Source organism: Pongo pygmaeus, chromosome 15, assembly GCF_028885625.2.
Source record: "Pongo pygmaeus isolate AG05252 chromosome 15, NHGRI_mPonPyg2-v2.0_pri, whole genome shotgun sequence".
Taxonomy (NCBI): Eukaryota; Metazoa; Chordata; class Mammalia; order Primates; family Hominidae; genus Pongo; species Pongo pygmaeus.
The window spans coordinates 103250453-103277724 of record NC_072388.2 but is presented as its reverse complement, the minus strand read 5'-3'; the positions used below and the strand labels follow the sequence as shown (position 1 = coordinate 103277724).

At 63.3% G+C, this 27272-nt stretch overlaps 1 protein-coding gene across 4 annotated transcripts in view; it reads right to left on the bottom strand.

Moving 5' to 3' along the window:
- Positions 1-27272, bottom strand: part of KIF26A (kinesin family member 26A) — a 43819-nt gene that overhangs the window by 6522 nt on the left and 10025 nt on the right. For 2 of the 4 annotated variants that reach the window (XM_054449457.2, XM_054449458.2), the window contains exons 3-11: positions 21586-22032; positions 16263-16450; positions 7746-7935; positions 2856-3068; positions 2119-2212; positions 1561-1823; positions 1287-1470; positions 933-1095; positions 384-546 (exon numbers count right to left, since the gene is read on the bottom strand). In XM_054449457.2, coding sequence (XP_054305432.2) covers positions 384-546; positions 933-1095; positions 1287-1470; positions 1561-1823; positions 2119-2212; positions 2856-3068; positions 7746-7935; positions 16263-16450; positions 21586-22032 — 1905 coding nt within the window. Of the gene's footprint in view, positions 1-383; positions 547-932; positions 1096-1286; positions 1471-1560; positions 1824-2118; positions 2213-2855; positions 3069-7745; positions 7936-16262; positions 16451-18427; positions 18548-21585; positions 22033-27272 lie in introns of those variants that run through there. The other 2 variants (XM_054449461.2, XM_063652085.1) reach the window with 2 other exon arrangements.

Genomic DNA, 27272 nt, shown 5'->3' with positions numbered 1-27272 from the left:
CACCAAGGGCCGTGTAACCCCAGAGTGCCCCAAACTCCACCCTCCAGTCCCAGAGAGGGGTCCCTAGGAAGTCCCTGTGGAGTTGGTGCGGCTCTCCTGAGCACCCCAGGGCCTGTGCGGGGGCAGGAGGCTGGAGTGAGGCCACATAAGCCGCATACAGCAAGCCCCGATTCTGCCCACTGCATCCAAGGACCTCAGGCTGGGCTCCCCACTCCCCAGGGCGGGCCACATGGGCATAGCCTCGTGACACCAGAACACACAGGACATCTACCCAGGCTCCAGGCCACCTGCTGACCCCCGCCCCAACCAGGCCAGCAGAGGCCTGCAGAGAACACAGGAGCCTGGAGGGCCCCGAGATGGGGCGGGCAGGAGGTGGGGAGCACCTTGGCCTTCTTCTTGCGCAGGCGGTGGATGCGGGCGGCGAGCTGCACGGTGCTGAGCGTCTCCGCGTGCTGGGCTGGCGCATCCGACACGTGGGCGATCATGGTGGTGCGGCAGCCGGCGGTGGCCAGGGACTCACGCAGCAGCATGGTGAGTTTGTGGTCCCTGGGGGTCGGGGCGGTTCAGACGCAAAGGGCTTAGGAAGGGAGCTTCGGGGCCAGGCTGGCCAAGGGCAGCCCTGGGGCCAGGCTGGCCAAGGGCAGCCCTGGGGCCAGGCTGGCCAAGGGCAGCCCTGGGGCCAGGCTGGCCAAGGGCAGCCCTGGGGCCAGGCTGGCCAAGGGCAGCCCTGGGATCAGGCTGGTTCCCACCCAGCTCCGGCACCAGCCCAGCGTGGGGCCCCAGGCAGCCCAAGGGCAGCGAGGCCTGTCAGCTAGTGGAGGAGCAAAGCCCTGAAGAGCTGGGGGCCACAGCAGCGCCGGGCACACCAGACACGGATTTACCAGGTCACCAAGGGACCACCCTGGTCGGCACCTGCCAGGCCCTACACTCACCGGTACGGCACATGCTTGGCTCCGTTAACCAGGGCCAAGATGACGCTGCCCAGGGCCGACAGGGACAGATACAGGGGACCCCCAGCAGCCTCCCCGGCCCTGCCAGGCGGCGCCTCACAGCTGCCCAGGTCGATGAGGTGCAGGCGGCTGCGGCCTCCGGACACTGGAACCGCAAGGCAAGCAAATGACGGTGTGGCCAGGGGCCCCCAGACCCTGCTCCACATCCCCACCCCAGGCCCAAGCTGGGGACCCCGCCAGGGACATCCCCAGGAGCCACTGGATGACGGGCCCCTGTGCCTGGGTCTCTGCTGACACGCATCCCACAGGGGCCCGGAGTGCGGGCATGGCACCTACTTCCTCCCCAGCTGCACTTCTCCATGCGGTACTGGTAGACGTGCAGCGTGAACAACATGTGGGAGCTGCGTCGGGCGTCCTCGCCGCAGCCCGCTCGGCTGGTGCTGCGGGCCGCTAGGGCCGCATCCAGGTAGAAGGCCGCCTTCTCGGCCGTGGGTGCCCGCAGCTCGCTCTGGTTCTGGAGCTGCAGGAAAGGCAGAGGCTGCGGCATCTCCAGCGGCTCAGGGCCAAGTGCAGCCCCCCTCCCCCAAGGTGGGACAGTAGGCAGGCGCACCTGCGCCCCACACACGGGGTCCTCCCGCAGGTACACTCCCGGAGACTGGGTGTCCTGGAGGCTGCCAGGGGCCACCTCGGCCAGCAGGTCCCGCAGGCTCTGGTCGCGCCCGCACACCTCCACGGCTGAGACCCGGACGGAGAAGCGGGTGCCCGTCCTCTCCCTGCGCTCCTCGATGAGCCTGAAGAGCCAGGAGATGGCGCAGGGCACGATGCCCAGGCTCTGGGGTGAGCTGTCCTTCCCGATCATGGTGTATGACTTGCCTGGGGGCCACGCAGGCGTCAGGCCCCACCACACACCACGCAAGGAGCCTTATGGCTCCTGGGGTCCCCGGGGCCAACCAGGGGCACTGAGATCTTAGGGGCCTCTTTGGATCCATCCTAAGCCCTCTACCTTTTAGTTCTGCAGGGGTTCACCTTCCTCACCCCATATGCCCACCACAGCCCATGTGTAGGACCAGCCTCCTTTCCCACCAGAAGCTGCCAGCAACCACCGTGATGAGGATGGGAGGGGATGGCCAGCAGCAGGACCCATCTAGGGTGGGGCAAGGGTGCTTACCCAGGCTCATGTGGCCAAAGGAAAAAATGCAGCCATCAGCCCCACTGACCACCGACTGCAGCACGTCGGCCACGGTCCCCGAGCAGACTTCGGCCTGGGGGGGGGGGCACAGAGAATCAGGCAGGGCTGTGGCCCCTTCCTTCTGCCACATCTGTGGGCCTGAGGCCGGTCTGTCCTGGCACATGCAGGCAGTCAACCCACAAGGAGATTGGGCTGCACACCTGGGACCAAGGACAGATCCCATGTGCACACGAAAGCACAGAACACACAAGAACAGGACCCAGGACACACTCAGGATGGACTGGCCAGACACGTGCAGACACACACCCGCAAAGCACAGAAGTCCAGCCACGGGGGGCAGGGGCAGACCACCACGCGCAGAGAGACGCACACGCAGACACACGGTGCACAGCTCAGCAGGAGCAGGGAGCACCGGGCGCCCCCAGAGCCCAGAGCCCAACAGTTGCGCAGAAAGCTTCCCGGGAGGGCGGGCTCCGGAAAACCAGGCCTTTCCCTGTGGACTTGGCCCAGAGACTTGGCAGGGGCGGGTGGAGACACCCAAGGACGCCGGCCAGGCCGATGAGGGAGGTAAGCAGGCAGGCGCCGCAGGCAGCGGGCCCCTCGCTCACGCTTCCTCTGTGCCCTGCATGGAGAAGCGGGCGCAGATCTGACCCACGTGCTGAGCCAGCAGCACGGCTCCGGGTCTCTGGGAGGACGCCCAGTCCGCCTGCCCGTACCTGCTCGGAGTCCTGGGGAAAGACGGCGTCGAAGGCAAACATCTTGGGAACTGCAGCAGTGGCGGCTCGCCGGGCGCCTGCGCTGCCTGGGGGACCGGCGGCGGGATCGTAGAGGATCACCTGCTTCTTCCGAGGGTCCACCTTCAGGAAGGACATGGCCTCGGCCGAGCGCTGGGCCCCCTGTGCGGGCCAGATCCGCAGCATAACCTTCACCTGGGGCAGAGGTGGGCGGCACCTGAGAAGCTGCCTCCGCCCAGCTGGCCACTAATTACAGGGCAGGTGGGGCCCAGCTCAGGTGGGGACAGCGGGCCAGGCCTCACACTGGCACCCCCACCGCAGGAATGTGGACACCGCGCCCCTGCTCCAGGCGAGCGCAGATCCCGTATGAGGTCAGCAGAGCAGGGACAAGGTGAGGGCCGGCGAGACGCAAGGCCGGTGCACAGCTTGTCAGCACCGAATGTGCGGCACAGAGAATGAGGGGGCGGCGGGCTCCAGGCGCCTCCGTGAGAAGACGGACGGACGCTCAGGTCCTGCAGGGCAGCTCAGTCCAGGAGAGGGCAGGAGGGAGGAGCACGGCCCACTGGCCCAGCCCCCGCAGGCTGCTCCCCAGGCTGAGGGGGAGCACTTGCAAGATAAGGGAATGAACTGCCCCACAGAGGTGTGAGAGCCGCACAGGGCTGGTGCTGCCAGGGGAGCCATCCAGGGGCATGGCTGCCTCCGACCCGGGCCAGCTGAGGGAACCGAACGCTGGCACCCTGTGGCCTGCCGGACTAGAGTCAGCAGAAAGCAGGGGGAAGCCCATTCGAATGCAAACGGGGACGGGCAAGATAAGAAGGATCCCATCCAGGGGAAGAGACAAATTCTGACGCCTCGGCCTCACCGGCCCCACTGCAGGCTTGGGGAGACTGAGGCTGGGGGGCAGGCTGAGGGTGGGTTGGGCTTCCAGCCTGACCTCCCGAGCCAGCAGGGAACCAGGCAGCCCTGGTGCTGGGCAGAAGCAATGGCGTCTCCAAAACACACACACAGATCCCAAACTGGGCCGCACACAGGCACCGGACTCGGGAAGACCCTGACACTAGCCCCAGCACCCTGAGAGGGGGCAGACGCCGGGGAGGGGCAGGACCCAGGATGCTGGAGCCCAGAGCAATCACTGCAAACACTCCGAAACCCACGCACAGCAGGGACACCCCACAAAGGTGGGTCTGGTGCGTCGATGCCAGGAGGCGGCGGCTCTGACCCGGCAGAGGCTGCGCACACGAGGGCCACCCTGAACCAGGGCTCCAACATGGAGCCAGAGACAGGCCCCATTTCCTGCTGGAGGACACCACAGTCCACTCTGCGCTGAAATCTCTGATTTCTCCACTACAGCGTAAATCAAATTACCCCAGACTCATTTCAGAGCCAATATTTTTCACGGATTTAATTGTAAGTGACAGATACATAACGCCGGCAAAATTGGTTTACCGTGGGTAGTTCGCACCAGGCGCCACCTACTCCCCTGGGCACGGGGCACACTGATATGCAAGCTGCTGGAGTCGGGAGTGCCCGCTCTCTGGGGAGCAGCGTGAAGAAACACTTTTCTATTGTACTACTCAGAACCTGGGCTCCATTAGGCGAGAATCGATTCTTTTATTCCCCCGATGACGTGAACAAAACTATTTCATTTCCAGACGCTGCCGCAAAGCAGACGAAAACGTGCACTTCCCGGTAATTTTTGGCAATTTTTTTTCCAGTGTGAACTCCTCACCACTTCAGGAGCCAAATGGGCTCTGCAGATTTGAGAGAATTCCTAGCGTGAAGGAGTGGCGTGGAGAGGCCCACCGTTTGGCTCTCTACGTCTGCCGGCTGCCCTTTCCACCAGCGGCATTAATCCCAGAGTGGGCTCACAACGAGGAGGAAGGGGGGTGCGGGCCTCCCCAGGGAGGGGATGGAGCAGCCCGCAGTGGAGGCACCGGCCATCTAGCCTGCTCCACACTGCCCCGGTCCCAGCGCAGGCCATTGTCTGCCGAGAGAGAACCCTGTCATTACTGCGGGGAAATGACAGGGTCTTTGCAGGAGAAGGCACAGCAAGCCTCTCCCCTAAATGTTCAGATATTACAAAGCCCCACGGAATAGCTGCCTGGGAGAGAAAAAAACACATTTTGCATTTAAAAAGGGCTTCCAGCTCTAAAGAGGTAGCCCAGGCAGGGAGGGGGAGGGGCGCTGCTCAGCACCCACCCAGACAGGGATGTCTTTTTTAATACCACAATGAGATGAATTATCTTAAGTGGCACATTAATGTCAGAAATTGAACGTAATCTAACTTCTTTTCTGTGACAATATTAAACGCCTTTCAGGCGGCATTTCTGACTATGTGACATTAGTACTAATAACACCTGGGGAGCTGGGGGGTGTGGAGGGTGGAGGGGCTGGAAGGCTGGTGACCCAGGGCTCCTTGTTGCTGGGGAAGCACTGAGCGCTCCGGAGCAGGGTGGGGGTGTGACTGCCATGGAGAGAAGGGAGAAGCCCGGCCAAGGCTGCCCCCAGGAGGAAGTGGGGCAGAAGCTGTCCCCTAAGAAACGCAGGGCCCTGGGAAAAGTGCTGCAGGCTCCTGAAGGAGCTGCTGACTCCTCTGCCCCCTGCCCCAACTGGATGGCACAAACAGGCTGAGTGCCAGGCCCAGGCCAAAGCCAGGGCCCCGATCCCAGGCTAGGTGGGGAACCTGGATGCTGCCTGCCCACCACCGCCCACGCCTGACCTCAGCGTCCTCCTGAGCTCTCGGCACAGCTCTGCAGCCCACATGGCCAGGGCAGCGGCAGCCTGGCCCCAGCACACACCTGCCCTGTCTCAAGGGGACTGTTGAGGGTGGGGAGGACCCAGGGTGCCCCAGCCAGCCAGGCCTGGGCCCAAAACACAGGCTGACGCCACTGGCCTGGCATCCCAGGGGACTGTGGAGAAACAGAGCGTGCCGGGCACACACACAGAAATCAGGAGCCCCCTTGTTCCCCGCAGACCCCCGGCAGTGCTAGGCAAAGAGATTTCCAGGGAGGCAGTGACCCCCGGCCTAGACCCCCAACTCTGCTTCACCCACCACCCCTGCCTCACCCCAGGCCCTGCCTTGCCCCAACCCCAGCGGAGCAATGACAAGTCCCCGCTCCAGGCCACACAGCTTCCCCTGCCCCCGGGCCTCGGATGCAGAACGTCACCTCTGGAGGACAGAGATGCCAGATGCCCGCCAAGCCCTCCTTACCACAAACGGAAACCAGTGCCCAGAGGGACAAGCGATCCATTCAAACCCCGGCAACTGGTGGGGTGCTCAGGGTGGAGACCCAGAGTCAGGGAGATCAGGAGGCTCCTGGTGGTCTCACCACACACTCCCCTCTGGACACACATGCAGCTCCAAGGTGCCAACCGCCCGACACCCCCACCCGGACCCGCCATGGCCTTGAAGATGGTAGGAGCTGTCAGGTCTGCCCCACAGGCCACCCCAGAGCCCCTATACCCCACAGTGGCCCTCCCTAGGGACCCACCGCTGCCCCAGACCAGTAGCCACTGTCAATTCAGGCCAGGGCTGGCCTGGAGAGGTTGGGGGGCTCAAGTCACTGAAATTAGCATTCCAGGGGCTGCAAGTACAATGCTCACTACATCACCGGGCAGGCAGGGGGCACAGCCCCCAGCAACTGAACCACTGAGGGCGGGGCCAGACACACAGTCACTTAAAGCCCTTCCCCATAGCCAGCATGTTGGGAACCCTCCCACGAGCCTGACACCTCCTGAGCTCTAACAAAGTCCCAAGATGTGGGTGCTCAGGAGGCCCCTCCAGGACTACAGAGCTGTGAAGGTCAAGCAGGCTCTCACCAGGACAGCGGGGGGTGCTCCTGGCACTCTAGACCCAGTACAGCTAGGGCAGTGGGAGGGGCCTGTGGTACCCCCAGGCCCAGGGACAGGGGCCTTCTGCCAGGGGATCTCCAACGTGGGCACAGTGTCCCCTCCAGACCCTGTCCCTGGAGAGCTGAACCCCTGGGAATCATGCTCCGAGTCCCGAGGGGCACGGAACCTGATGGCCCATGTGGGGTACAGAGCCTCCCGGGCCTGGAGACACCAGGCAGTGCGTTCGGGGTGCTGGGCAGGAGGGGGCTGGCTGCAGAGCAGGCCGAGGGGCAGGAAAAAGCCACCGGGGGCACACACAGAGCTATGTGACTGACTTCCCACCCTCCATGGGCACGAAGAGCCCACCTGACTCAATGGGCCCACGAACCAGGCACTGCCAGCTCCCAGCACAAGACAGGGCCACGTCCAGCCAGGGCAGATATTTCTCCAAGACTCGGATGGCACAACCAGCAAGCCACAGGCCCCAGGCTCAGAGCTCCGGGGGCAGCCAGGAGCTAGCCTGTCCCATCACCGATGGAGGCCCTGTGCCCTCCACAGGCCACAGTCTTCTCATGTGGTGTGCGGCACCAGAATCAACGCATCGCACATCCCGCTTTCCCATGGCAGGGGCCCGCCTGCACACGGTGACTCTGGAGAGCAGAGTCCCCTCCTGCCCCCAGCCCCCTCAGGGCTGCGTCTCAGTGGAGCCTCCGCAAGGGGCTTCCCTGGATCAAACCCAACCCTTAGTCCCTGGGAGTCCCGTGACCTGGCTGTCCCGCCCCACGCTGAACCTAGTACATACATGTCCCTGGGACCCCTAGGACACGCCACTCCCCTCCCATCCCCGCAGTCCCAGCCCAGCACAGGCTCCCAGGCTCCCTGCTGCCACCTGAGCCTCAGTCTCCCCATGGCACCCCACTGACCACCCTTATCCAACCCAGAGAAGGAAGTGGCAGCCCCTCCACTCCCGCACCCCTCCTGCGTCTTCTCAGACGCCTCTGGCCTCCCCACCCAGGGCCCCGAACTCGGGGCTGCATCTACCTTCCCGATGCTGCCAGGGTTGTCCTTGGTCTTGGAGGCGGCCCTGAGCAGGCAGGGGGGCGCCGGGGGTGGCCACAGCTGCAGGACCCCGCTGAAGTCGGTGGGGTAGGTGGAGGTGCCGCGGGTGGCTGGAGGCGGTGGTGGGTGGGGCTTCTTCCGCTTGGAGGCCAGGCTGAGCTTCTGCACAGCCCTGGGGAGGAGAGGCAGAGGGAGGATCAGTAGTGGGTGACAGCAGCTGTTCCTGTTACCCGCCTGCGAGTCACCAGGCAGTCCCACCCTGGGACTTCATCAGCCACCATCCCAGGAAACACAGCCCAAAATGTGGCTGGGAGGCCTGCACTTCATTTCTACAGTGGACGGTTCAGGCTGGGGCCTCCGTGACGTCCCTGCCCTGGGGGCTCTGCCCAGCATTCGGACCAAGCTTGTGACAGGGTCCCGACCCACACAGGCTGAGTGCCCCCCCCCGTGCTCTGCACTGAATGCCATCCCCCCACCAAGGGGTGTGCCCTCATCCCCCACCCGTAGCCGCTGTGGGGGGTCGGACAGTGAAACCTGCTCCCACCCGATGCCCAGGCTGTGGTCAGCCATGCACAGCTGTGACCTGGGCACGTCTACCTGGCCTGCCTGTGCCTCAGTTTCTACATCTCCAAAGTGGGATGAGGTGACAATGGAGGCCTCTGTGTGGCCCTAATGAACTGACACACTCAAGGCACCCAGCACAGTGACCACATACAGGAGGGGCTCAATTAATGCTGCTGTCAAGATTACCACGCCCCAGGCCCCAGGCCCCAGGTGAGGCTGCCTTGCCCCTTGCCGATCACTGAGGCCCTAGAGCCACGCCCTGCTCCTGGGGCCCTGTGGCCCCCGCCACCCTTGCCACTCACGGTTGCTGGGAAGTGCCCCCGCTGCCACCCTGCCCCTCAGCCAGGGCGAGCGCCTCCCCACCCCAAAGCCCACCCTGAGGCTCAGCCTTGCCCCAGCACCGCCAGGGGTGGGGGATTCCTGCACCCACAGTGGCCCCAGGGAACTCCCAGAAGGTGCAGAGTCTCCCAAAGTCCCCAGACCACAGGACCTCCCGGGGAGAGGCTGACACTTGGGTTTAACACACCCTCCAGGGGAGGCCAGTGCATGCTTGGGAGCCACTGGGGTGGACTTGCCAGGGGACTTCAACATGCACACCCTACAGAGACACACACAGACACACAAAAACACAAACATGCATACAGAAACACATAGACACACATACGCATACAGAGACACAGAGACACAGAGACACACGGTCACACACATGCAGACAGAAACACACAGACACACACACATGCATACAGACACAAAGAGACACACACATGCATACAGAGACACAGAGACACACACATGCAGAGACACACAGACACACACATGCATACAAAAACACACAGAGACACACAGACACACACATGCATGCAGAGACACACACATGCATAGAGACACACACACACGCATAGAGACACAGAGACACACATGTGCATAGAGACAGACACATGCATATAGACACACAGACATGCAAAGACACACACATGCATACAGAAACAAAGACACACACATGCATACAGAAACACAGACACACACAGACACATAGAAACACACACATGCATACAGAAACAGAGACATACGCATACAGAGACACATACAGAAACAGGCAAACACAGAGACACATGCACGCATACAGAAACACAGAGACATGCATGCATACAGAAACACAGAGAGACACAGAAACACACACAGAGAAACATAAAGACATAGAGACACACATACAGAGAGACACAGGCACACAGACACTCAGAGACACACACACATACTCAGACACTCACACAGAGACAAGGATACACAGAGAAAGAGAAATGCAGACACACACAAAGAGATGCACACACAGACACGCACACACAGATGCACACGCACAGACACGCACACACACAGACACGCACGTACACACAAACGCACACTCAGACACACACACAGACACGCACACACACTCACACACATACACACACAGATGCGCACACACACAGACATACACACGCAGACACGCACACACACACACAGTACAGGCCCGCCGCGCCTCTGAGCCCTGGCTGTGCTAACCCTGCTGCTGGGGATGTGTCCCCAGGTCAGATCACTGTGCCACACCTACTCATTCCCTGGGGTGGCTTCTCTGTGGCCCACCCACCCCACCTCTGCAGGGCCCCACACCTCCCAGCACATTTTCTGCCACAGGCACCCAGAGACCCTAACCCGGCTTGTGGACCCACCAGCACAGGGACACCAGGACGCCACAGGGGTGAACGAACACACACACTGGGTGTCACCATCTCCCAACAGGAGGCGCTCCCATGCGGGCCAGAGGCCAGGATGCCACCCGGAGACAGGTGTGGTGAACGCTGCCCACCTGCGCTCTGCCGACCCACCCTGGGCTCCTCTGTCCCCTAACGTGCCCCACGCCCCCCGACAGCCCTCGGCCTCTCAAGTCTATCTTAACTCCCTAAAACTGACCCCAATGTGGAAGGACCTGCACCCCAGAGCCGGGCCGAGCTGGGCCCAGCCTCTCGCTGCCCCACTGCGGTGGCTGCAGCGCTGGCGTTTTGCTTAACTTCTTTCATCTTGAATAGGAGCTGTCTTTTAAGAGACCCCAGGGATGGCTTTCCTCCTAGTGAGGTGTCATCGTGGAAAATAAAAGTAATCTACCACACATGGTGGAGTCCTTAATGGGGCAGTGGCGGGCGGTGCCTGCGGCCACCCAGGCAAGATGTGGAGCCGGGGGGGGGGGGTGGTGCCAGGAGGAAGAATCCCAGGAACCAAACCCAGGGCTACCCAGGAGAAGCCCCGGTAGTTCCAGGTGTGGGAAGCCCACCCGCCACCTCGGGGACTTGGGCTCCTTGCCCACAGCTGGCACGGTATTGGGTAAAATGCTGGTGATGCCGGGTGAGGTCCAGGGGTCTCAGGCACACAGGCCTGGGCCCCAGGATGCAGGTGTGAGTCAGAGCAGGGGTCGGGGCCCATGGCCGCCCCGTGCCGCACATGCTCAGGGTTCCGGCATCACTGGGGTCCCGGGTTCGTGACCTTCTGGCGGCTGAGCCACACAGGGTGGGGCCCAACGCGGCAGGGAGGCCTGCAAGGGGAGGCAATGGCAACTGCATCCTGGGGCCCAGGCCTGTGTGCCTGAGACCCCTGGACCTCACGAGGCCAGAGGCAGGCAGGCAGGGCTGCATCTGCCCGTTTGGGGGCACGGGTGGGAGGAGGCTTGGATTTCACCAGTGTCTGCTCTTGGGGTTCTTCCTGCCCGCCCACCACCCCAGCCTCAGCCTCCTGTTCCAGACCCCCCACCCCACGACCTTGGGTTACACCTCAGCTTCCTGCCAGCTGCCCGCAAGGGAAGAAGCTGCAGCCCTGCTTTGGGAAACATCCGCATGTAGCAGGCAGGACTGGGACAGGGCTGCCCCACTCTGCTGCCTGGCGCTGCTCCAAGGCTGGGACCCTAGGTTTCTCGGGCGGGGAGCGGGGAAGGGTAGGGCCCTGCAGGTGCAGGTGGGAAGCCCCCCAGCCTACCTGGACAGGCGGGGCTGAGGACGGTCCCCACGGTGGCCCCTATAAGAGAGAGGGAGCCTCCCTGGACCCCTTTCCTCCTCTGGAAATGGATGTAGGGGGACGCCCAGCACAGGCCCTCACTTGGAGGGTGTTGGCTCGGCCTCAAGTGGACGGGGGGAGGTCACACCCACCCAGAGCCAGCTCCTCCACCCTCCCCTGCAGCCCCTCCCTAGGCTGGGCAGGGTCAGGATACCAGCTGCGACCCAAGGCTGTGGGCAGTAGGGCATCGGCACCCACACCCCCAAGCTTCCAGGGGACACGGAGGCCGGGCGAGCACCGGAGACTGGAGCGGCACTTGGAGAGGCCAGAGGGAGATTGAGGCTGGAGCCTTAGGTCTGCAGGGGCCAAAACCAGGCTGGCCCTTTGCCCCGTCGGCCACACGAAAGGCCACGAGGGCTCTGCCCCTCCAGTGACCCTCCCAGGAGCAGCATCTGCAGCACAGACCTCAGGTGTGCCTGGGCCACAGCGGGCACACCCAGGGCCCAGGCCGCCTAGACAGAGGCTGGGACCCGGCGTCCTCTGTGGTTCCACCAGCCCTGGAAGTCTGGAAGGTTGTCTGCCCCACATCTCCACCACACAATCTGACCTAACTTGAGGCGCCTCCTCCTCCTGGGGCCCATCGCCAACAGGCTGCACCCCAGCCCGCTGGGCCCTCCCAGTGCCTGCTTTTACAGGCTTACCTCACTGGTATGACTCAAAGGCCTGTCACTGCATTAACGAGACCCCAGAACGGGCACTTTCTCCTTTGATGAAATTCAGGCCTCCATGGAAACGCCCGTCAGACACAGCAGCCCCCACCTGGCTACCACGCTTGGGTTCAACAGCCCTTGAGGGCCCCCAGCCCTGTGGAGGCAAGAACTTACTTTCTGAGCAGTGAGGTTGTCCCCCTCAGGCCACAGCAGACACTGCCCACACCCAACACTGCCAGGCAGCGGCGGCCCTCAGTGGGCAAGTCTGAGGGGTTTGACTCTGAAGGGAAGACTCAGAAAAGCAAGAACTTCACCTGCATAAACGGCCCCCATCCTCACAGGACACCTCCTCCAGGAAGCCTGCCCTGATGCCCTGAGATGGGTATCCCCAGCCCCTGCGCCTCCTGCTTCTATAGCAACTACCCCCTGCTGTGAGACACCAGTTTACACAGCTGTGTCCCTGCCAGCAGGGGGTCTGGGGGCAGATGCTCACAGAAGACGCTCAGAACATGCGTGAGCAAGGAGAAACAAGACAGTGGGCACCTGAACGGACCCCAGAGCCACCAGGTGTCCTGCTGCAATCCCACAGCCTTGCCTGGGCTCACTGGCCCTGGCCATTAATTCATGTCAACAGAAAGGGAAATATTTTCCTTTTTACAGAGAAAAATCACCTCTTCCAAACAAGAGGGTAATTTCACAGGCAGTTGGCCTTGATGGCGAGGCCCTTAATTACCCCAAGGAGACACACGAGCCTGTTCTGTCGCGTGCAGGAATCAGTTATGGCCAACACAGAGCTTCCACACTGGGCCGTGTGAGGCTGGTGGACGGAGCCCCACCCTCCCTACCCCCACCTCACCCCAGGGGCACCTGCCACCTGCCGGACCTGCCCCACCAAGGAACCAGGGCAGGCATTGGGGGACCCCAGCTGGGTCCTGCAGACCTGCGAAGGGGACCCTGGACCCCAGCTGGAGGCAGTTGGGGACTGAGGCATCAGCCCCTCCAACTCCCAGCCCTGCTGTGGCCCGCACTTCCTGTGTCCTGGATTTTCACCCACAGGCCAGAAGACAGGTGGCGAAACCTCTCCAGACAGTGCCTTCCATGCGGGTCCCCAGCTAAGCCTCTGGGCAGTGCACTCCCCCCCAGGCGCTGCACTTCTGCTGGGTGCCAGCCTGACCGTCCATGGGCCTGGGCATCCAGGCTGACACAGGGGGGCTCTGCTGAGGCCACAGTGGGGTGGGGAGTGGGGGGCCTGGGTACCTGCGAGTGCCAAGAGGTGCCCCCCACCCAAGGGAAGCAACCTCCCTTAGCAGTTTTCTCGAAGACATTTGATTTGGGGTCTTGGAGGGGACCCCCATACTAGCATGGCAGCAAGCGAGAGTATGATGATGGAAGTACCTCAGAGGAGACACTGCAGAGGCTCCCAGCGCCGGCACAAACCAGCGGGGCCTCAGACAGTGTCATCAGAGTTGCCAGAACCTTCAGGGAACTCCTAACCCCAGGGGTCACCAGAGCCTTTGGAGAACTCCTAACCACGGAGCCACCTGGCCCACGCGCCCCACCTTTCCGAACACTTTCTGGGCCAGCATGCCAAGCTCTGTCACAGCTGCGCTGCCTCAGTCCCTTCAGCTCCCCCAGGCCCCACCCAGGGGGTGAGGGCACAGGGCTCAGCCCCTGCTCTATCTATGCCCGTTAGCATTAACGAAACTCGGGTACCCGGGCACCCATGGGATCACCCCACATCCCAGCTTCCCCGTGTGGAGATGAGGAGCCCAGAGGCCACTGGAAGGATCAGGGGGCAGCCCGAGGCTGGTGCCCTAGCCGGGCTTGCGGGTGCTTGTGGGCAGCAGCAGAGCTGAGACTCCCCAGGCCCACAGGATTTAAAAACCTAAACTCCTGACCTCCACCCCATTCTGTCTCCATTTGGCAATGCTGCCTGCCAGACTCCTACTCAACCCTCAAAGCCCGCTCCCTGAGAGGCCACTCTGCCCCGGCTCCTGCAGGGGTCCCGTGCTGCCACCTAAGGCTGCCTGCACAGAGGTGTCCCTCGGTCCCTCCAGACTAGAAACTTCCCAAGGGCAGAGCAGGGGCTGGGGTCAGTGCCACCCCCTCCCAGGTCCTCTGCGAGGGTGGAGGTGGGAGCACAGAAGGTACCCTCAGCATGTGCCCAAGACCCCCGGGGCAGGGGCTGAAGTTCCACTGTCTCCTGGTAGACTCGTCCCCACTCAGAGCCACAGCCCCACACCCACAAAACCCAGGAGTGGACACCCTCTCTGATCTCACCCGAGGGTTCAGGGTACTGCAGCCCCACAGAGGAGGTCACCCACCACTGACCCCAGCCCAGGTCAGGCACCCACCGACAGTGCCCACCTGCCAGGACGTCCCCTGCCACAACCTGACCCACGACCTGCCACCTGCTGTGGCCTCGCAGAAGCTGCTGAGACCCAGGGTGCCTAACAGGCTGGAAGTAATGGCAGCCGGCAGCGCCCCCGCCTCGGGAGACCCGCCTCTGGGTCCCCAGCCCGATGCGCTGGTTTCTATGGTAACTTCCCAAGGTCAGCAGGCAGAGCGGCTGGGGAGCGGCACCGGCCTCGGCTCCCAAACAAAAGGCAGCCAGGGCCGCTCTGCTGGGCTCCAGGTCACCAACGCGCCAGCCTGGGGGCCGACACCCTACCCTTACTTCCCAGTGTCAGGAACCCTCCTTGGCACCAGGGGCTTAGCATCAGGAACGGGGGGAGCGCTCAGCACTGGAGCTATTCTTTCTTTTCCGGAAGTCTCCACGTTTCAAATCCTCCTGCCAAACAGGACCCAAAGGAGCATGGCCACAGGGCTGTGCCCAGACCAGCCGCACAGGCCCTTTAATTCAGGACTAGGCGGGTTGTGACGGGGTGTGCTGTCACACACACGGGGGACCCCAGAGCAGGCTGGGCAAGACCCCCATCTGCTCCCAGCAGGGTCCCAGCCAGCCGTGCTCTCGGCACCTAATTGGGGTGGCGCTGAGGCCACCCTGGTCACGTGCGCGGCCTGGCTGTGCTCCAACGCGGTGGTGCGCTCATCAGCCCTCAGCCCGGCACACGGCGTGCGACAATGCCCTAATCATATGCCCCGTCACTCTGCAATCAGACCACACAGTCCCCAGGGCCAGCGCTGATAAGATGCCCTCGTCTCTGGCCGCCGGGTGTGATGCATGTTCAAGCTTATCAGCACCCGTGCGGGGCTGCTAATGGGACACTGACCCGCGGCTGGGCCTGCCATTACCAGGCATTATGGCAATTACATCCTGTAATCCTCATCCTTACACCATCAGGATGAGAGGAGGCTCTGCCACGGGTCCCAGGACCAAAGGCCCTGCCGGGAAGGGCCCAGTGGAGGCTCCCACGCCACGCCCCTCCATGCCAACTCCCCCTCCCCACCTCTGCTCTCCTGTTCCCTCTGCCTGGCCCACCACGTCCATACCACCAGTCGGTCGAGGACCTGGTGCCTGCAGGGCCTCAGGCTTGGCATTCCGGCAGTGGTGGGGATCAGCGTGGGGAAGCGCAGAGAAACCAGGCACCCTGAGCTCGGGGCCTGGGAAAGGAACCAAGTGATGTCAGAGATGGTCCCCCAGTGTGGGATGCTCCTGGTGGAGCTGGACCTGCCAACCACAAGCCCGGCTGGCACCGTGGGCACCCGCTCAAGCCCTGCTGCCCCGCCCCTTGTGCTGCCTGAAGGCCAGCCTTGTCCTCTCCGTGGCCCCAGCCTGCGCCTGCCCTGGGCAGCCCCCGATGTCCACAGCTGAGCTGCCCCACTCTGGGCCACATTCTCCGGACTTCACAGACATTTTCTTGCTGCAGTCACAGCGACTCTATGAGGAAGAGCCCAGCTGACGGGAGGAAACTGAGGCACAGAGAGGTTAGTTGATTTGCCCAAGATTGCACAGCTCAGAAGAGGCAGGGACCAGGCTCCAACTCAGGCAGGGTCCTGGCCACAGAGCCCCTCCTTGGCAGTGCTCCCCCGAGGGTGAGATGCCCCCCAACATCGGGCATGGGGCCCGAGGGGCTGGCAGGCTGCGAGCAGCTCAGCAGTTGTGGTCTGAGCAGCTTCCCATCCACTCATTTCGACAGCACGCATGCCCGAGTTCCCCCAGGAACGGCCCACAGGTCCCCAGGGGCCCAGAGCCTGGGCCATGGGGCCCCGCCCACGAGGCTGCCCAGGAAGCCCCAGGACGTACCTTATGAAGAAGGAGGCTGCAGCTGAGGGGCCTGTGGAGCCCCCCACTGAGCCCGGGGTGGGGGTGACCAGGGCTGATGTGCAGGCTCCACCACGGCCCCAGGCCTTCGACAAGCCATCAGGGCCGGCCACAGGGGGGCCTTCTCGGACCGTGTCTGCCACCGCCACGGCCGCCACCGCTGCCTCGGCCTGGAGGGAAGGAGAGAGTGTGTATGAGGAATGCAAGCGCAGATACACCACTGCCCCCAGCACCCGGAGTGGGAGAGACAGGCCTGGGCACCCCAGAGCCCAGCACATTCCTGGGGGCTCTGCACCCCCAGGGCCCAGCCTGTGAAGCCGGGAAGGCCCCAGAAATCAGGGCTGGGAGAGAGGCCAGTGGGGAAGGCCTGCCTGGGCCCTGAGGTCACATCCCCAGCTTGGGGTGTGTGGGTGGTCTGCCCCAGCAGGACTCCTGGGAGGCAGAGAGGGAGGCAGATGGTGGCCCAGGAGCCAGACTTTCCGCCTCTCCCCCATCAAACTCCAGAATCCCAGTGATCACACTGGTCAAGACCGATAGACACAGACCCCCCACCTCTCACCCCTGAGCCTCCTGGGGGCACCCGCAGCATAATTAGAGAAATACCACAATAACTATTTGGCAGGAGCACTAATTGCCCCACGTATGGTGACGTATGGCGCTCCCCCATCAGAAATACTACTCTGGCATTTCCAACTCATTAGCTCAAATAAATCCCAGAAAGGGAGGCCTCCTCATAATGAAGCACAAACGTAATTAAACGCCCGGGACAGCCCAGCAAACGTGAGCTCCACCTCCACACATTCCGTTCCCAGACACGTGGGACCCCGAACCCTCAGGCCAAACCTGGCCCTGGGCGGCGTGGGGGGATGCAACCCCAGGCAGGGCAGGGAAGGCAGCCTGCTCCAGCCTGGCCACCCCTCGCCCCAGCCGCCTTCCCCAGGGGCCCACTGCCCGAAGCTCTCCAAGGACCCCCTCGGGCACCATGGCCTGGTCAGGTCACGGTCATCCAGGTGCCAAGCGTCATTCGGCCCCAAGTGTCCAATCAATAACCACTGCCTGAGGCATCCTTTGTGCCCAGGCTAGCAGAGGACTGGGGTCCCCGTGCTGAGGGGACGTGGGCTGGTCTGGAGGGCCCAGCATCCTCAGGGTGTCCCAAGTGGCACAGGCCAGAGGCCAGGCACGGCACATCAGTAGAACAAGCCACCCCGGGACCCAGGAGGGACACTCCAGGTGGAGGCCCTGCCGTCCCAGACAGTCTCCCTCCTCACCACCATGGAGGGGCTCACCACTCTGCCCAACCCACGGCCGGCACCAGCTTCCGGGCCCCTTTCCATATCTGCGTCACAGGGAGCCCCAAGACTTAGGCTGGATGGAAGCTGGGTGCCCCCTGGGCCATAGGCACCAGCCACTCCTCCGGGCTTCCAGAAGGACTGCCCAGTAACAGAAAAGGGCGAACCTGGGACCTGGAACAGCTCACTGGACATTGCGCCAGCACACCACACCCCACCACACCACACCCCACCACCAGCCCGCAGGCCTGGAACTCCTGTACATCCCTATGAATCCAGCCCAGCCAGCCCTCTCCTTCTCCAAGCCACTCCCCTCACCTCAAATGTGAATTCTATTTTATCACTTAATGTATGTGCTCCCTATCAAAGGCCTAAACTCCTTTGCTGAGCAGACAGGAAACAGTTATCTTTAAAGTTACAACGTGAACAGCAGGTCCTGAGACCCCGGAGCAGAGCTGGGTCTGGTTGAGCACCCCTGGGCGTGGCAGTCAGCACCCAGGGCCAGTTCTCCTGGGGGCCGGGGCCGTACCACCCCCAGCCAGCGCTGCACCCACAGGTGGCTCGTTGCGATGGCACCACCGTGGGGCCACATTTGGCATCCTGGGCCAGGCCCGATCACAGTGTCCAGTAAGGCACCAGGACACCCTGCCTCCTCCACTGAACAGGGGCACCGAGGCTGGAGGGGCCACAACAGCGACAGAGCTGCTACACTACAGCCCACCCGGCCCCTCCACCCTCTTCCCAAAGGGCCCGAGCCCTCCCCCATCTCAGGCCAGCCACTCCACCTCCGGCCAGAAGGTTCCGGCCCCGCCCAGCAACGGTGCAGGCCTGCGGCCAGCTGGGCCTCCCCACACTGACCTGTCTCAGGAGTCCGGCACGCGCCTCGGCTCCACCATCCCACGCGCTGCCGGGACACCGCCCCATCCGCCGGGACGGCCACTGCCAATTCCTGCCGGAAGCAGAGCCCGGGCATGCCAAAAGAAGCCGTCTGGCAAAGCGAGAGCCGGGGGCGGGGGGGGACGGCGAGAGGGAAGACCACAACACGGGGGCAGAAGAGAGGGGGGGCGGGCGGCCAAACAGAACATGTGATGGAGGCGCCACAGCAGCAACGGAAGGAAAGGCAGGAGAGAGGGGAGCGTGAGGCCGAGGGGCGCAGAGCCAAGGGCCCCAAGCATAGCCACGCGGGACCCACCCCACGGGGAGCTTCCTAACCACAGCAGGCACCAGGCGGCCAGCAGAGAGCACCTGCGACCTCGGGGAACACCAGGGTTCCATGGAGCACAGTTTAGGAGACGCCAAGCTAACCCTCTTCTTAGGAGCCCTCCACGCCCAAACGCATCTGTAAGGTTCTGGCCCGTGAAAGACACCAGCCCCCCAGATAAACGCCTCACTGGGTGCTATTTTGTGCTGAGAAGTGGGGGACAAAGGGAGGAGGAGGGGCTGAGGAGCGGCCAGGGAGGCTCAGAGCCGAACTCTCAGTTGCCAGCGTCACCCCTGCACGGGTATGGATGTGCGCCACCCTGCAGAGCCCCATGGGGCAGACTCACCCACCCACGCGAAGCTCCAGCCTCATCACTCAAAGGGCCCTAGGGCCTGGACAGCCCTGAGTTCAAAGATCTGCCCCTGCCTGGCCCATCTCAGCCGTGAGGACCACGGGACACCCTCCAGAGCCCCTGCAGCCCAGCACAGGGGTGGCAGGAGCCCCCAAGCTGGTGCCACCCAATCTCCATGTACGGAGGCACCCCAGCTCCTCAGGGCCACCACCAACACCTCCAGCACCCCGCACTGCCCGCCGGGCCGCCCCTCTGTGGAGGTCCACGGTGCCACTTGCAACCCCTGTGGGCTCTGAAGGCCAGAGCCTCGGTCTCGCAGCTCAGTTCATAGCGTGAAATGGGCCACGGTTCGCAGCATGTCCCAGACCATGGCAGCTTCCAGTGGTGCATGCAGGGCACTGGAGTGGCCCCCACGACCACTGTCCAGAGCTCTCAGGGCAGGAGGGGCGGGGCACAGGCACAGGGCCAGGCTCCGTGGGCAGCTTCTGCCCTCTGCAATGGCAGCGCTGCCCCAGTCCAACAGTCTGGAAAAAACCGCTGGACAGCCCTGCCAGGAGGCTCCACAGCCCAGGAGTCTCTGGATGCTCAAGATGTGGGATGTTCCAGGCCCCACCCTGGGAGCCCTGGGCCACCCACCACCCCTCCAAGGACCAGCCTTCTGGCCAGACCCAGCCACGTTCAGCATCCCCTGCCAAGCCTCGGCCGAGGCCAAAGTGCCATGGCTGGGCCCTGCCCCTCCTCTCCACATCGTGTAACAGAGGTGGCTGCAGCACCCCCGTCCCACCCGCTGGCCCCAGATCAGCGTTCGCCTTGGAACAATCTCACTCAACCCAGGGGTGGTTGACGGTCTGCGGTGGAGATTTGCAGTGCGTCTCTCCACAAGTATTTAACTCTAGAGTCTAACAGGCACCATTAACATTCCAGGGCCACGCTAATGATCGATGCCCTAGTTCAGGGGAAATTACCTCATCTGAATCCTGAAGTTCTATTTATGGTTCTAAGAATCTCCCTATTGATCGCCCAGACTGCTGTCTAATTATAAATCCATTCCCACCCACCCTGGCCATGAACAATGTGCACACAGCGCTGGGAGAGGGTGCCTAAATGCCTGCCGTTCATGGTGCGCCATCCACCAGCAGGGCTGCCCAGCAAGGGGCCTGCGATCTTCTCCACCCCCACCCGCTGGGACCCTCAGCCACGGGCAGGGTGCAGTGAGGCCGAGTGGCCCAGGGAGACAAGAGCAGGAGACGGAGGTGCCTGTGCCCACCATCCTGGGTTTCAGGCCCAGCCCCTGATGCTTCCACACAGGCCCAGCTCAATGAGACCTCCTCCAGGATGCTGCCCAGCTCACCTGCTACAGCCCCCAGCCCCATCCCCGCCCACCCCTCCCAGGATGCCCAGCTCTGGGGCCAGGAGGCACCTCATGGCAAGGGTGGGGTTCAGCTCTGGGGCCAGGAGGCACCTCATGGCAAGGGTGGGGCTCCCTCTTCTTGGCCTCACCACAGAGTTCATAGGTGGAAGGGTGTGGGTGCCGAGGCCGCAAGGGAATCATCACACCAGCTGGGACCCAGGGGGTGTCCAGAAGTTCCTCCCATGAGCCTCTATGCACCTCGACCCCTAGGGCAGCCCAGCAGCCTTAGAAGGACCAGCCCAGCAGCCACTGCCAGGGCAGCTAGTGCCAAGGCCAGCCCCCAGCTGGGGCAGGATCTTGATGTCCAGACAGGCCACCTCACCAGTCACAGGGAGGCCGAGAGCCCAGAAGGCAAGGGCAGGGTCTGCCTGGCCTCAGGATCAGTGGCCAATGTTGCCCCAGAGACTATGGGGTCTCCGCACCTCTGTCTGCCCCTGGAAACACCACCAGGCCTGGAGACCAAGGGAGAAGGGCGAGCTTGTGCTGGTTGCTGTGTGGTGACTAGACAGTGTACCAGGCAGAAACAGGGCTCTTCACAGCCACCCACATGTACCTCTGCCCCCGGGGTGCCACAGGGGCAGGCAATGCAGGGAGGCTTCTCCAGCAATTGCAACTGCTGGTCCCCCGCTCGACGTCCATGGATGCCTCACACCCCCAGGCCTCCGCACAGGCCCTCACTCTGTCGCAAGGGTCCTCCTACTCCATCTGCCTGGTGAACCCCGATCTACATATGGTGCACTGTGCATCGCCAAGTCCTGCGCTGGGCACTGGTGGGCCCTCAGCCCCAGTCTCAAAAGACAGACAGGGAGGGGCACGTGCTCCCAGAGAAGGTATTCCCTGAGTCAGGCAGGGACCTGAGAACAGCTGCTGTGCACCATCAAGGGTGCATCTGATGTGGGGCCCCAGGAGTGTCTGGGGAACCCCCATGCCTGCAGTCCCCTCCCTTCAGGGAAGCCTTACTGCATGGCACTCAACGTGGACAGGGACCCCCGAAGGAAGCCCAGTTCTGACGAGGAGGCCAGCAGCCCCCATCCGCTGAGCAAGACACTCACCAGGCACACTGGCGGGAGGAAGCTGTTGACCCGCGAGACACTCCACATGCCCTCCAGGCACTGCTGGGCCTGGATGGTGACCGTGCTCAGCGCCCCTCCAAGACCCGCAGGTGCTACAGACACCTGGACACTGGGCCCGGGGGGCCAGGCCAGCCCCTTGGTCCTGTCTGGCCCGGCTCGGCCTGGCTGCCTCCCTGCAGGACCCGCTGGTCCTGGCGTGTCCCTCAAGCTGGTCGTGGTGCTGGGGGGTGCGAGGCTGGGGCCTCCATGGGGGGCGTCGAGGTCCTCGTGGCTGGCAGGGGCCTGCAGCAGGTGCATGGCCTCCCGTGTGAGCTGCTGCAGGTGTGTGGCACAGACGTCACAGCGGCGCTCGGCCTCTGGGCGACAGGCTGGCAGGGCCCCAGGTACCGGGAGCTTGTCGAGAAGCAGGGCAGAGAGGCAAGGATCCTGAGGACAGCAAGGGACAAAGGCAGGGTCAGTGCCTGGGGAGGGAGGGCCGGCACCCAGAGCCCACCAGCACTCTCACCCTCCATGACGCTGCGAGCTCCCGCCTGGCCACCGCACCATCCGTAACAGATTAATAAGCCCAAACAGTTTCATCCACATGAGCCCAGCAGGAAAATAATTATCGGGCTTCATCGTGAGGCTCGCAATGTCCTTGTTAACTGCCCACCTTCCCCAGCCGTCATTAACCGCCCCGGCCTGCGGCTAACAAGGCAGGTTTGCGGCTCCCGGACAACCGGACCACAGTCAGCTAAGGCCGCCTGGCTGGGGACACACAGGAGACTAGTGAGAAGCAGGGCCCCTTAAAAGCAACGTCTCTTCAGAGCCACGAGGGCCTCCCTCACCCACACTCACTCAAGGCGGAGCCAGGGGCAGGAGACCCTCTCCCTTCCTCTTCAGGTCTCCAGCCCCAGTGGGGCAGGTGGAAAATCAAATCAGTGCTGCTGTAAAGGTGTCAACAGAAGCCAAGGCCGCCCGCGGAGACACTCCTAGAGGGCACATGAGCTCACCGCAGGGCGCAAAGGCCGCAGGATCAGGTACAGCCCAGGGCCCCGCCCCCTGCCGCACACTCCATCAACTCCCCCCCAGGGTCTGAGCTGTACGCTGGGCTGCACCCTGTTTGGTGACTGCCCCCTTCCCTGAACTGGGGGGACACACAGGTTTCTCTGGCCATGAGACTGTGTTCTAGAAACGGCTAGAAACAAGAGCCAGGAGAACCCAGAGGATGCTCCTCACCCAGCCTCAGAGTCAGGGAGGGCTTCCTGGAGGCAGTGACATCTTCCAGGAGGAGGAGGAGGAAGACCAAGAAGGAGACAAGCCACAGAGCAAAGCTCACTGGGAGGGAATCGACCAAGAGGCTCACTCCTCCCTGGGGCCCACCCGTGTCCCTCGTCACCCCACCAGGCTCTGGCCTTGCCCCTCCCTGGGACCACTCTGCAACAGTCAGGGCCAGAGCCAGGACCAGTGTCTGTCCTGCTCTCTGGGGAGGGGGCCAGGCCCTCTGCGTCTGTACCCCCTCCCCAAGGGGTGTCTCAGCTATAGGGCACCCAGCCTGGGCAGCCCCCAGGACAGCACCAGCCCAGCCCTGCTGTGGCTGTGACCACCCAGGGCTTTCCGAACACCACCCAACAGGGGTCCTCCACCAGCCCCCAACTTCCCCACCACCCAAAACCTGGCACCAAGCAGTCCCTGGCTCGATGGCTGGCCACATTGCCCCAAGGGATTCCAGGCAAGACCAGACTCCAATGCAGCCACGCTGTTGGCCACAAAAGGCACTGCAGCCTTCTCAAACATGCCCATTTCTCAGATGAGGAAGCTGAGGCCATCATCCCAGGGAGGGGGTGTCTCATTCACCCCACCGACATCCCTTGAGCCTGCCCTTGGCTGGCTGGGCCCTTGTCCACAGACGCCCTGGAGGCTCACAGTGGTAACAGTTGTGGTCCAGGGTGGCCGCTGCCAGCCAAGCATGTGCGGCAATCATGTTCCCCCAGGACCACCTCACACTCCCCACAGTCCCAGGCACGTCGCATGAAAGGGCGACCCCCACCAGGCCCAGTTGCCTGATTTATGGGCCACTCCAGGGGCCTGGATTTCCTCCAGCCCGGGGCCTGCAGAGCCTCTGAAGTGCCTGGCGCATCTGGTCCCGATTAGCCAATGCCCCTCCCTCCTGCTGCTTCGGGGATTCGCTGAGATCAGCCACAAGGAGCCCTGTAGAGGAGGACGAGGAGGAGGAGGAGGAGGGGGAGGGGGACGGAGAGGGGGACGAGGAGGGGGAGGGCCCTACCAGAGCAGACGCTGCAGGAGCCCTGCTTAGCTCTGCTGATGCGGCCAGTGGACACACAGGTCTACATGTGGAACCCAGAACTGGCCCCTGGCCTCAGTCCCCAGCCACAGGCTGAGGGCAGACAGGGCCTGTTTTCCAGTCAGGCTCAGATTATGCTGATTTTCCACTCAGCAGGAGGCTGCCCTGGTGGCCCGTGTGAAGGGGAAGGAAGTCCCCGCCTGCTGGAGCCATTAACTCAACCTGACAGGCAGCCCGGCCCCCAGCTCCCCGTTCTGGAGCCTCCAGACAGGCCAGGCGGCCTCTGCCCGTCCAGCGACCTCAGGCCTTGGGAAGCCCACTCTGCCCTTCCCTCCAGGGCTGCACAGCAGGAGGCAGGAAGGACACTGGAGGACAGGGGAGGGAGGAAGCCCGGACTGACCTGAGAATGCACCGCCCACCACGGGCTGGCCAGGCAGAGGGGCAACAGGGAAAAGGGGACAGGAAGCCAGAGCGGCCCCCGCCCAGTGCCCCCCGCCCAAGCCCCCACCCAGCTTTGCCATCAAGAATTCAGACAGCAGCTGCCAGGGAGGCCCCAGCCCTACCCAGGCCTCGGAGCTCCGGGCATCCAAGTCTCAGGTGTTTGGGGGCCAGCGCTGGAGGGGGGCCCATCAAGCTGAAGCCCCCGCTGGGGACAAGCTGAAGCTGCTGGTCACCTGCTCAGCAACAGCGGCGGCCCAGGCATCTGGGCCAGGGTACCTTCCCCCAGCAGCCCAGGTGCCAGCCAGCATCCTGGAGGCCGGGCCCCACGGCGAAAGCCCACGAGTGAGCCACGCACCCCTCCCCAGGACGGGCCACCAGGCCCTCCTCTCAGGGACTCTCACCACCCAACCCTGACCCAGCAGGCTCCATGGGGGAACTGAGAGGCCCACCCAAGGCCCCAGGAATTCAAGGCACAGGGCAGGGGCCATCTCTCCAACCCTAGTCACTTAGGCGAGACCGGCCTAGGGCAACACAGCAAGACCTGAATGGGACCAGGCGCCATCACCCCCACCACTGAGCCATCGCACCGGCCAGGCCGCACCAGGCTGGCACAGCACAGGGGCCAGGGCACACACTGCTCAGGTAGAAACAGAACCACAGGGCTGCTTGCCGGGGCCACTCAGAGCCACACAGCCCAGCCCAGGGGGACCCGAGACCTCCTATTTGCGGGACCAGCCTGGGGCGCAGCACACCGTCCAGCTAAGACAGGAGGAGAACTCGGCACCCCGCTCAGCACGCGGGACCAGCACTCAGGGCTCCAGGGAGGGGCTCAGGGAGGCCGCTGCTGACATGGATGGCTCCCAGGGATGGGCATCTTGGGCCCCAGAAGGCGAAGGCGAGGGTCTCCCACACCACTGACTGCTCCCCGCACAGCGGACCCCAGACGCAGCCCTCAGAGACAAAGGCCGCCCAGCCCTGCAGCCCTGCCCCTCCCCCTCCCTGCCGCGCACAGCCCCCGCCGCCAACAACAACAAATCCTGCTCTGTGGCCACTTCCTGCACCTTCCAACCTCTGCACAGGCTGGGCAGTGGGACCAGGCCTCCTCTCCCAGCCATCCCGGCAGCTCATGGGGTCCTCTGGCCCAAGCCCCCAACGGGTTACTGCCCCAATTTCAGGAATCTGAACTCCTCAAAGCCCCAGCCAGCAGGCCCGCCTGTCACCCAGGCCTCCACAGCCTGGTGCCTTAAGGAAGACAGTAATTACTCCACTGCGAAATATGACTTTTAATTTTCTCTTTATGGTCTAATTACACAGATACTTTACTTGCATTTGGAAAATATTTTTCTTCATTTGATTCAATTTAGCATCAAGCATAGCCCACCCATCGCGCGCCTGGGTTTTAGGGAGTCTCCGTCCTACTTACAAATCATGACTTTGTTCTTTATTTTGTTTCTGGGGTCTCCAAGTTGCTTTAAGTAATCCTTCCATTTTCTCCTGCGTGTGAGGCCCGGGGGACTTTACCAGGGACTCCCCGCTCCCCATCGCTGCAGGAGAGAAGTCTCCCCGCTCCAGCCAGCCAAGCCACTGCCCATGGGAAAGAACAGCTGATCAAACCTCCCCGCCAGGCAAGGCCACCCTGGGACAGCGAGGGGGGTCCTGCTCCCAGTTCAGAGACGCCACGCCATCAGGCCCCCGGACCTCAGCCATACGCGGCCCTCCCTGAGTCCCCATCACCCGTCTCCACAAACGAGCTCTGGCACCCACCGGCAGGGCCGCTGGGAGGGCAACTAGGCCCCGAAGCCCCTCCCCTACCCACGCAGTGAGGCCTGTGTGTGTGGGCAGCCCTCGTAAGGACCCCACGGGCCGTGACTTCCAGATCTTGCCCTCCCTTTCCTTCCCAAACAAAGCGTGTTGGGCTGCAACCCCGAGCAGCCGCTGTTTCCGGAGCTGACAACAGATCCAGGAAGGGACCCCCGGCCAGGCGGCAGCCCGCGCAGGTCCTGCTGTCCAGGACATTTCCACGTCTGGTGCAGCCCATCAGGGTGAGGGGCAAGGAGCGGGCTCGGTGCTCCAGTCTGGAAACTGGCTGGCCACACCTGGCTGCCCCGGTGCTCCTCCTGCCCAGCTGGGCACCTCTCTAAAGGCCCAGACCCTCCCTGGTCTGCCAGCCAGGACTCCAGGGGCCATTCCCATCCTATGGGTCTGCAGCTCTGAAGGCCTCCTACCCCCTTCCTCCTCTGCTGGGAGGGGAGGGAGCGGGGACACAGCCCAGTCCACCCAGCACTGGCCGGCACGCCATCCCCAAGGGCCTGTGCCAGGCGCCAGCCCAGCTGGGCGGCTCGGGGCACAGACAAGCTCATTGAGACCCTCATCCCCTCAATGGCCTCCCCTGTCTTCCATCGCATGCCATGACTGGGATCTGGGGCTATGGGTGGTTAAAGGCCAGACAGGCAAGGATGGCCCCGGCGAGGTGGGGTGGCAGAGGGGCAGGCTCATCAGGACCCCCAACACTCAGAGACGTGCTCAGTACACCGCAGGAGCCTGAGGGTCACCTGTACACTCAATCCAACTCCGTGCAGGCTGCAGTCACCGGGCGAACCAAGGGGCCCCATGGACTCGGTTTCAAATCAGGCCCCTGCCTCCCAGCAGCCCCAGGCATCCCTGAGCAGAAACCCGGAAACCTCTGCATGTGAGGAGCCACAGGACTGTCCACACCACCAGCCCCTCCTACGAGGCGGCCAAGAGTGCCCAGGATCCCAGGGCTGGAGCACATCTCCACTCCAAACACAGCCCCCAGAGCGCCTGCCTCCTGTCACCTGGCCTGCCCCGTGACGGTCTCCACGTGAGCTTCAGCCAGGCCCATCTCGGGGCTTTTCGCACGCCCACCCCTTGGAGACCCTCATCCCGTCTCCTGGGTTTAACTCTCAGATCAAACACTGCC